This window comes from Haliaeetus albicilla, chromosome 10 (assembly GCF_947461875.1).
Source record: "Haliaeetus albicilla chromosome 10, bHalAlb1.1, whole genome shotgun sequence".
NCBI lineage: Eukaryota > Metazoa > Chordata > Aves > Accipitriformes > Accipitridae > Haliaeetus > Haliaeetus albicilla.
The window spans coordinates 26,135,110-26,146,036 of NC_091492.1; the positions used below are offsets into that span (position 1 = coordinate 26,135,110).

Below are 10,927 nucleotides of genomic sequence, written 5' to 3' on the forward strand. Positions count from 1 at the left end.
TTGTCCTGAGACTGGTTTTGCTAGGATCCAGCAGCACTCTCGGCTTTTCCTTGGGATATCAGGGATGCCCAAGCCCAGCACAGCCCTGCTGAGGCCAGGCTTCCCCAATGTCCACACCATCCCCTGCCCAGCAGCATCATTCGGGGCCAGTGGGTTGCAGGCAGCCGCAGTGCCGCTGGAAGAGAGCAAGAGGCGCCAGGGCCAGCGGCCCCTAATCCGATCACCCCGGCGTCTGCTTCTGCCCTCTGATCCGCGCCACTAATCACCTTATGGTAAGCTCATTGCCTCTGCAGTGGCCCTGAGCCATTCCCCGGTTCCAATGCCGGGTTGGATGCCGGCAGGGAAACCGTGGCTGGGAACTGGGTGATGCATGGGATGAGTTGGGGAGCAGGGGTCCCCGCTGCAAAACAGCCACCCTGAGAAGGGGCCGTTGGCTGGTTCTGCTGGGAACTGGGCAAACAGGTGGGAAAAGGGCAGATTCCCAGCAAAAGTCTTGGAAAAAGGCTGTGGCACGGGGATCAGAGAGAGATGGGATCAGCTCAGCCTCTCCAGCAGCTGGAGCGGGTTCCTGCAAGCCTGAAACCCACCAGCATGCCCATCCAAGGATGCACAAGCCAATGGGTCCCCGCTCCATCACCCGGCAGTGACCACAGTGCAATGGCTTCAACTCCGCCGGTGGGGGAAACTGAGGTACGGCCTGACCCCACAAGCCCAGACAGAGACGGGGCTTTCCCTCCCCATGCGGTGCCCCGGCGGTGACGTGGGACGCGCTGGCTCCCACGGCCCCTTCCTCCCCCTTGCAGGCAGAGGAGCAAAAAAACTAATTAAGGCTACAAAGGGAAAAGCAGCGTTTTGCAAGGTTGAAAACCTCCGCTCCAGCGAAGGGGCTGAGCCGATTAATTAGAGCTTTTGTCTGCGGCTCCATTCAACATGTAGGGAACAATTTACATCAAGGGGACCTTCCTTGGGCTGGAAGAGCTTTGCCCAGGGAGCGCGAGAGGGGGGAAAAAAGGGGGGAAGGGAATGAAAGGGGAACATTTACCATCTTTCACAGACCATGTTGAGGAGGAAGGGAAGATGCTGCATACTTGAAGCACCGCATTGCAGAGGGTGTTTTTATTCAGCGCATCATCCGCGGTTTCTCATTCCCCTTCCAGCTAAATTTGGCCCAGGAGATGCGCAGGCGAGGAGGGCGGCGGAGGGCTGGGGGGGGGGGGGTCTGCACAGGCAGAGCTGCTCGCGTGGTGGTGACGGCTCGGGGACGCGTGGCTGCTTTCCTGGTTCCAGCATCCCTCCGGTGTTCAGGAACGCAGCCGGTACGGCCAAACCAGCTGCAGGATGGGAGCAGGAAGTGGGCGGCCATCCTGTATGAAGCTTTTACACGGATGCCACTGTCAGGGTCCCCATGGGGACCCCCACAGCCCCACACACACTTCTCAGACAGGCAGGTTTTAAATGCTTTTTCTGTTTTAATGGGCCTGCAGCCCATCCCCGCAGCATTCCACCTGCACTCCGCTTCTAAACCACGGAGGGAGGAAAAGCCACTTTTTTTTTTTTTTTTTTTTTTAACCAAAATACTCTCTCCCAGGCCGGAGTGTGGCTCTGCCCGAGAGGTGGCAGCATGCGACCGCACTCGGTGGCAGCCAGGCTGGGCTTGTCCCTGGGGGGCCTAGGCCTGGCCCTGGATGGGGGTCCCTGACCCCCCCACCCCCACCCCCAGCATCCATCCCACAGGAGCTGAGCCCTGGTTCCATACGCTGATCCCAAATCACTTGAGAAAGCGATAACTGGGTGGAAACCTTCGCTTTTTGAATGGGACAGGGATGGAGGATGGGACTGCATCCAGGGGAAAGCAGCTTTCCACCCAGAGCATTTTATAGAGCACCTGAGCATCCCCCAGCCCCAGCTAAAATTCACCTGTCCTGGGGGGCAGCCCCTGCTGGTTCCAGTGGGAAAAGGGCCGGGATGCGCAGGGAAAGGACCCCAGCCCCAGCTCTGCCTGTGCCCCACCAGGCCGGTCACGCCCAGCAAGCAGGATCTTAAACCTCTGCCTCCCCTCTGCCTCTGGTCCCATCACCTCTGCCAGGTTATTCATCATCCGCACAAGACAGTGGTGAAGTGGGAGCAGCCCCTTGCTCTCCTGCCTGTCCTGGGGCAGAGTCAGGCCCTGGTACATCCTGGCAAACACCAGCTGCCACCACGTCCTCCATGAAGCCCGTCCCATCCACCAAGTCACCACTTCCCTCGCCCCACAAAAACCCACGTCCTTCCTGGTAGCAAGCCTTGTGCAATCCCTCTCTGCCAGCGTTGTCACCAGCCCCGTTGGGGTTCCTTGCCCTGTGGGGGGGCTCAGCCCCATGTGTTGGGGGCCACAGCATCTGCTCAGCCCCCCCCAGCCAGCCCCACGCAAGGAGGGGACATGGTCAGAGCCAGGGTCACACTTCTTTGCTGCATGCTGCTAGCGGCAGATGGGGGTAAGGATGCTCCTGGAGCTGGGGTGGGCAGTTTGCCACAGGCAGGGCTGGGATGCTGGGGCAGGTGGGCTGGAGCACCCTGAGATGCTTTCAGGGTTTTGGGGTGCTTGTTTTTGGGGTGGGGGGGTGAAGACCACCCTTGCCCTTACAATCACCACTGCTGTGGTCATGTCCCCCCCCCAGCCGTCTCGTGGCACCCGGTGCCTTGCAGGTCTGTGTCTCTGTTGCGATCTCAAGCTGCTGAAGGGGCTGAAGGGACAGTCCCTGTCCTTCCCGGCCCTGCACCCCTTCTTTGTGGATATCACGCGGGTCAGCTGGAGGTCCCAGGGGACCCACATCACTGAGGCCAAGCCCAAGCAGAAGAGGTTCACCGTAGACTACGTGCCCAGGTTCTGTGGCCGGCAGTTCATCCACCCCATCAACCTGTCACTGAAGATCAGACCACTGAAGCTGGGGGACAACGGAAAGTATGAGGTGGTCATGGACACCTTGTCTGACCCCACCAAACTAAAGACCTTTTCCTACTCATTGAGGGTTCATGGTAAGTCCAAGGATGGAGGGAGGAAGGTTGTGGGGACCAGGCTTGGGTTCAGTCCACCCTGGGCATGTCCCCATGGGGGTGGGCTCCCACTGTGTAAGGCCCCCAGCCCTGAGCCCACCCATCCCATGACATCTCCCCCTTGACCAGGCAGAGGAGCCCAGGATGAGCATGGTCAGTGGAGAAATTCCCCTTCCTCTTTCGGTGCCTGCACTGATCTGCTACACCCACTGCACCCAGCCTCGGTGACACCCAGACTGCCCCCAAGGTGGGGGTTGGTCCCTGGTCCCCAAAACAGCCGCTGGCCCCACGGCTCATGCCGTGCCCTGTGCCCATAGGTGGCTTGCCTATGATGCCAGCCGGGACCAGTGACACGGGAGGACAGAGCAGGAGCACTGTGGGACCTCAGGGAGTGACCGAGCCTGATGCAGGAGATACCGGGACACAAGGCACAGGTGGGGGGCAGCCCCGAGGCAGCAGCGGTGGGCCAGAGGCATGCAGGGTGCAGGACTACTGCTGTGTGGTGAAGGGGTATCTCATGGCCACCGTCTTCGGGCTACTGCTGATGCTGGTAGCCACTGTTGACATCGTGACCAGGGACAAAGGCACCTAGCTGGGGGATGAGGTCTCAGTGGGGCTGAGAGCGGGGTCTGAGCCCCTCAGCATCACCACTCTGCAGGGATCGTCCCCATGGCAGCGATGAACCCATATTCGGGGCTCCGGGTGCGGTGGCTCCTCTGCCTCCGTTTCCCCAGCCAGGGAAAGCCAAGATTACTCTAATAAGGGCCCCTCAAGAATGCAAAGTGAAACCCAGTTTCCTCATTTGTTGCACAAGCAGCTGCCCCCAAAAGCGGCAATGCCTATTCCTTCCAGAGGCCACCGCAGCCCATGGGGTGCCCGGCAGCTCCCTGGCACCCGGCAGGACCAAAACACATCCTGGTGCAGCCCCTGCACTGAGCGTGCAGCAGTGTCAGGTCTCAGCACACCTGATGCAGGGACACCTCTGTTACTGGGACATCATCGGTTTCATATTTACGGCCCCGAATCCAGTGCGAGATAATAATTCAGCATTTCATAAAACCTTCTATAGTTTATAATAAGTGAATTATTTACTGGTGACCCTGACTAAATGCTGCGTGGCATAAATTATTGAGTGGCAGATCTGTCAAAAAGTTCTCATAAATAAGTTATCTGGTGCTGTCTTAATGTTCCCAGTAAATTACTCATTCAATCTCCCGTCTAAATGCTCTCCTGGGGAAATTACTCGCGCCTGCTGATTTATGAATTAGGCCTGGGCAAATAAGGACGATTAGGAAGGAGAGCCCTGCCAGGACACCCGAGGGTTTTGCTTCACCATGACGTTTCATCCTGAATGCATCCCCGGTGCTGCCCCGTCCCAACAGCCACTGGCTAGGTACCAGGCAGGACAGATCCTGGTCTGCCCTATGCACTGGTCCCAGAGGGACTGTCCCCACCCCGGGGTGCTCAGCACCCTCCTTCCAGCTACAGGCACGAGCCAGGCAGCCATCCAGGGTCAAGCACCAATCCCGGGGTCCAACAGTGATCCCGGAGTCAGGCAGCAATCCCAGGCTCAAGCAGGAATCCCAGGGTCCCGCAGCAATCCCAAGGTCAAGCAGCAATCCCGTGGTCCCGCAGTGATCCCAGGGTCGGGGAGTGATCCCAGGCTCAAGCAGCAATCCCGGGGTCAGGCACTGATCCCGGGGTCAGGCAGCGATCCCCAGGGTCCCACACTGATCCCAGGGTCAGGCAGCGATCCCGGGGTCAGGCAGCGATCCCCAGGGTCCCACACTGATCCCAGGGTCAGGCAGCGATCCGCAGGGTCAGGCAGCGATCCCGGCGGCGGGCAGCTTCCTGCAGCAATGCCTGAGGAAGCAGCACCTACTGCCAGCCCTGCTCCGCTATTCCCCATTGCAGGAGGGAGTCGGTGGGGCTCCCCCAGCACCCCAGTCACCTCAAGCAACCCCGCGGCAGCCCTGGGCTCGTTACCTGTTCTTTATTGCCTGCAGGCTATGGCACACTGCGCTGGCCATATGCTTTATTGCCATTATAATCATCGCCCGGCAAGCACACGTTTCCATCTCCCCCAACAAGCCTAAATCCTCCCTGCCAGCAGCCCAGGGTCACTCTCGATGTCTCGAGCACACCGAAAACCATATTTCTACCAGGTCCTGGGCATAATTAAAGCATCACCCAAGGAGCTTGACAGCTGTGACCCCGATGCAGAGGCAAAGCACAAAGTCACGAGCCCCGGGAGGGGACTCCTCCACTTTTACCAACCCTCTCCCCGCCACTAGTACGCGGGAATTGCAGCCGCTTTCGATGAATCTCTTTGCTCTGCCTCTTATTCCAGGAGTGGAGCTGATTAAAATAATACGTTAAGCACAGCTCGACCTCGTGGGGTGATAGGGTGGGGAAGTGCCTTCCCCGTGACGAGGCACAGCCTGTGATGGAGGCAATTAAATCAATCATGGAGGATGATGAATTGGGGAGGGGGGGTGAGGCAGGAGAGAGGAAAATTCACGTGTGAGAGCCGGGGGTTTAATGGGAGACCAGGATGCTGCACAGTTATCCGCGGTGGGAGAACTGGATTTGCCCCCGCAGAGAGGGGATCGGGATGGGGATGGGTCTCCCTGGGGATGCTCCTGCATCCACTTCAGCGCAAAAGCCACCCTGGCCGCTCCGCCAGGTCCCCATGGGAGCCCTGCTCGGCCATCACCCATGTATCAGGCCTGCACCAGTGTTTGCTTTAATAATTGAATGCCGGTTTGGGGGACAATTATTTATTTAAAGGAAACAGCATGTTAACAAGAACACAATCTAATCCCCGATGACAGATGTCTGCTTTATTAGCACCTCTGTCCGAGAGCCGAGCCCGGGAGGGAAACAAACAAACACAACAAATAAAACCCTCGTTAGAAGATGTAAGCACACGCCAGAAATTAGTGTGAGGGGGAAAAAATAAATATTAAAAGGCGACGGCACTCCTGAGATGGCTGCTCATGCTGGGTGAAGTAGAGGGAGGTGATGCTCTGACCTGGGGCTGGACCGGTGCCGGGGTGATGCTGGAGGCTGCGTTTCGGATAAATCCCCTGCTAGGTGGCACCTGGCTGTCCCTGGGGTCCTGCACCGAGGGATGCAACCAGAGCTGCTGGGTGAGATTGTGTTCCCTTTTCACCCCACGACACCCAAATCTGCTCTCCTTGCCTGAGCCCAGCATCAGGGAGCAGCAGGATTTGGGTGATGGGGAAACTGAGGCACAGAGGGGCAAAGGGATGCATCCATGGTGCCCAAGGGACACTCGTCTCAAGGAGCCCTTTGTGGAGGAAACCCTGGTTGTGGTGGCGGGGAGCAGCTGGGGAAGGACAGGCAGCGCAGGCAGTGGGTTACGGAGACAGGATTAGTGCTGGCAAAACAGGCTCAGTCCTCAGCCACCGTCTGGGGTCAGGAGGAAGGAGAGCAGATTTTCCCCCCGTGTAGGATTAGTCCAAGGAACTGTTGGGGAGTGGCTGGCCAAGCGCTTTGGGGTGCTGGGGATGGGGTCCCGATGGCCAGGGCAGGGCTAGGTCACCATCACCTGCTGCCTGCGGCCGGATCCAGGGGACTGCCCCCCCCCCTCCCCAGACTGCGTTCATCCCGGCTCAGCTGAGAACAGCGGCGATCGAGGCAGTGATGGATGCCACAGCACACCAGCCCCACAGGGGCTCTCCGGCACGTCCCCATCTGTTTGGTGTCCATTTAGCAAATGCCTCTGTGAGGACCAGCTGTGAGCTGGCACCCAGCACCCGGCTGGCACCCAGCACCCGCTAGCACCCAGCACCCACCCCGAAACCAACTGGGGAAGCCAGAGCAGCTGGTCCCCTGGGCTGGAGTCCGCCCTCAACCATTTCTCCCTGGGACTCATCTGTGCTCCAAAAAATAAAGGAATTAAAGAAAAAATTACATCAGTGAGTTGTGGAGGGTTTGGTGCCTGGCTTCCTGCAGCACCTGGTGGGGATGCTCTGATGTCTAATATAGGGCTGAACCCACTGAGCACAGTCCCAACAGCTCCCACCTCCCCAGCCCCCTTCTCGTCCCATCTGCTTTATCCCTGTGACTTTGACCCACTTGTGAAATTTGTTTTAAATCAGCCAAGGAGTTGAGGCGTTATTGGCAGGGGGAAGGAGGCCGGAGAAGTGAGAGGAGCTGCCTTTCCTTAGGAAATCAAGTTTCCTGCAGCTCTTTGCAAATCACCATCCGCCAAGCAGGCAGGAGCTGGGCAAGCAGTGCCCGCCGCAACCCCTCCTGGAAGGCAGTTAATTACCATGGAATAGAGGTCATGCCAGCAGGAGCATACAAGCACAGGCAAAGAGGCTTCCTCGTAATTGCTTTTTAAAAAAAAAATAATAATAATAATAAAGAGACCTAACGTGGGTCTGAAGGGCTGAGGTATAGACTTCTCCAGCCTGGCCGCTTATCTAAGCAGGGAATTCACCTGCCTTTCCCCGCCGAGGTGCTTTTCATAAGCCAAAAAATATCTCAAACTATTTTTTTTCTGCTCCCTGGCCTTGTCCCTGGGCGAGTGGGAAGCAAAATCCCTTCCCCTGCATCCCACCTCAGCCGCAGCAGGAGCATTGGGCATTGCAACTCCCCGGAGACCCTCGGGTCCTGACCCGGCACGGACTGGGGACGGCTAACGAGCAACTTCGTTAGCCATTCTGCTCCAGTGCATCGTTCGTAATGAGGAAAGGCGAGCGGCTGCCTCCAAATGGGTTCTGGAAGCTGCTCGGAGACATTAGACTCTGTATAAATATCATTATGATTGTTATTATTATTGGCACAGATGGGCTTTCATGGCCCGCCGCGCACCGCGGGAGATCCTGTTCTGCCTCCGGTGCTCGGCGAGTGGGAGAAAACAAATTGCCGATGGCAGTCCCGGCTCTGCGCGATGCTGGGCGGGGGGGGTCATGTACCCCCCTGCCCCGGTCCGGCTGCTCCCCCCTCCAACCTTCCACCCCAGCCTGGGTAGTGTGGTGGGATGGCACGGGAGGAAGGACCTCTCACCTGGCACTGTGGGGACCGTGCCACCAAGGATGTCCCCAGGGCCGCAATGGCCAGTGCTTACCGCAAGGATGGACTTGCTCAACCCGCCCCGACACCGTGTTGATGGGCCTAACGCCAAGTTGGTTGAGCCGTGCTGTCCTATGGGGACTTTGCCCCCCAGTCTGCCAAGCTTTTGGGGCCTTGGGGGTCCAACACTGCCTCTGCTGCTCCCCCTGACCTCCCAGCCCAGCCCCGTTCCCAGGGGAACGCAGTCCCGGACCCTGGCCCCCCCCGGTCCTGAGCAGCGAACACGATGGCATTCTCCTCTCCTCCCGTCAGCAAATTCCCAGCCACCGTCGCTGCTCCTCCCTGACCTCTTTCCCCTTCCTCCGTGCTCGACAAACTCCTTCATATTTCTCTCCACTCCGCAGCCATCTCCTCTCCTACTCAAATTCCTCTGAGTAGCTGGGGGAGGGTGAGAGTGGGGCAGTTCTGTGGGGCCCCCAGTCCCCTGAGAGACCCTCCAGCGCTGAGGGAAAAGTTTGGCTGGATTTGGGGTAGGAGAAGCCAACAGGCATGGCAGTGCCCAGGGACAGCATGGCCACAGTCCTCCCATCGACACCTCCCATCCCCCCCATGCCGATCCGGACACAACGTGCATCGCCCACCAGCTGCCTCCTGAGAAGAGCTGCTGTTATTACTTTTAATAAAACATCCTTTATTATCATCTCTTTTTATGGCAATCATCGTCTCAGGTGCTTCAGAACCCACGAAGGCTCCTGGTGCCCCCAGGGGCTGTGCCGGGAGGGTCTTGGGGGTCCCCAGCTCTGTCTGGGGGGGTCTCTGGGTGTCACTCCCCATCCAGGAGCAGCGGGTCCCCACAGAAAAGCTGCAGCTGAAGGAAGCCCCTGAGGAAGAGGAGGGAGCCTGGAGCCCCCCAAGCAGGGAACTGAGGGGGAGGCCGGTGCCCGGTGTCAGCTGAGAGCTACCTCCTGCATCGCACAAGGGACTCCGGACTCCGGCGACATGCCAAATCAGAGCCACCAGGCAGGGGTGCAAGACCCCAGCCAGGGGGGCGAGAAATCCCTTCTAGAAATCCTCATCAGAGCCAAAAAATTTGGACTTTTTGCTGTCACATGTGGCAGTTCAGCAGCCTTAACTCCTGCCCCAAATCAACCCCGCGGCTGGGCAGCATTGCTCTCCTACCCCCTTGGCAAAGCCGGCAGCCGTCGGCGAAGCGCGCAAGATGCCTGCTGACTCAGGCGCTGGTTCCCATTTGCAATGTTTTCTCTAAAACCCTCAGGGCTAGAAATTCTATTTAAGAAGGGGAAAAAAAAGAAAAGAAAAGAAAAAAAAGAAACCCAACAACAACAAGAAAAAAAAAGCACCAAAAAAGCCCCAACCCCACCATGAAAGCTGAAGCTTCTGCCTCCACCAAGAGCTTAGCTTGCTCTACTAGACTTGGAAAGCTTCCCTTCCCGGGAGCCTGCAGGCAAGAGGATTTTTGGAGGCGCGGATATCCAGGGCCTTTAGCTGGAGCTTAGGAAGTTTTCCGAAGAGCAATAGCAAGAGGAAAAGCTGAAAGCGTGTGCAGTGCGGGGAGGGGAGGGGAACGTGCCTGGGACACGGGAGGAGAGGGCGAGGGTGAGGGCGAGGGGTGCAGCACAGGCACCCGCGTGCTCTGCCCTGGGGGTGCTGGGGGGGGCCACACACCCAGCCAGCCACAGCGTGCACTGGCCCCAGTGTGCACACACATACTCACAGAGACATGCACACTCCCCCCAACACGCATGCACAGATGCACACACACGGATGCGCACAGATGCACACACACATAGATGCATCCAGAAGCACAAACCCAGCCCGGCATGCTCATGTACGTGTAGACACCCCAACATGGACACGCACGCATACACACCAGCATGCGACCATGTGCACGCACACAGGCGTGCCAACAGGCACACACAAAAAGCCCCCAACATAGAAACACACGAACACAGACACCCCGACATGCATGCACACATGCGCACGCGTGCAAGCACCCCAGCGTGCAAAAGAACATGTGGATGCACACCCCAACGTGCACGCATGCACACCCCAACATGCACACTCATGCAAGCACACACCCCAACATGCATGTAAATGCCCCAACATGCACATGCCCCAACATGCACACACATAAATGCACACTCTAACATGCATGCATGCACCCCAACATGCACACATCCTAACACACATATACACACACCAACATGCACACACATGCAAGCACACACCCCAACATACATGTATGCACCACAACACAAATGTACACACCCCAACATGCACACCCACACAAACGCACATCCCAACATGCATGTACACATCCCAACATGCATGTATGCACCCCGACATGTATGTACACACCCCAACATGCATGCATGCACCCCAACATGCACACCCAAGCAAACGCACACCCCAACATGCATGTACGCACCCCAATATCCATGTATGTACCCCAGCATATGCGTACACACCCCAACATGCATGTACGCGCCCCAACATGCATGTACACATGCCAACATGCATGTATGCACCCCGACATGCATGTACGCGCCCCAACATGCATGTACACATGCCAACATGCATGTATGCACCCAACATGCATGTACGCGCCCCAACATGCATGTACACATGCCAACATGCATGTATGCACCCCGACATGCATGTACGCACCCCAACATGCATGCACCCCCCCATGCATACACACAGATTCACCCTCCAACATGCACTCGCAGAACTTCCCCCCCTCCCTCTCCCCCAGCCCGCCCCCCCTCCCCCCCCACTCCCCCCGAGCCGTCCCGAGTTGCCGCCCCCCCGCCCCGCCCCGCCCCGC

At 58.0% G+C, this 10,927-nt stretch overlaps 1 protein-coding gene across 1 annotated transcript; it reads left to right on the forward strand.

Annotated features, from left to right (window-relative positions):
* The first annotated feature begins 2,642 nt into the window (after positions 1-2,642).
* Positions 2,643-3,821, forward strand: LOC138687548 (uncharacterized). Its single transcript, XM_069795505.1, has 2 exons — positions 2,643-3,015; positions 3,351-3,821. Exons 1-2 carry the CDS (start codon positions 2,643-2,645, stop codon positions 3,623-3,625), a joined length of 648 nt encoding a protein of 215 aa, XP_069651606.1. The 3' UTR covers positions 3,626-3,821.
* The last annotated feature ends 7,106 nt before the right edge of the window (positions 3,822-10,927 follow it).

Excerpts from the sequence above, each read along its gene's own strand:
- LOC138687548 (XM_069795505.1), top strand. The coding sequence starts at position 2,643 with ATGTCCCCCCCCCAGCCGTCTCGTGGCACCCGGTGCCTTGCAGGTCTG. Across the intron at positions 3,016-3,350 it reads CTACTCATTGAGGGTTCATG|GTGGCTTGCCTATGATGCCA; the intron begins GTAAGTCCAAGG and ends CTGTGCCCATAG.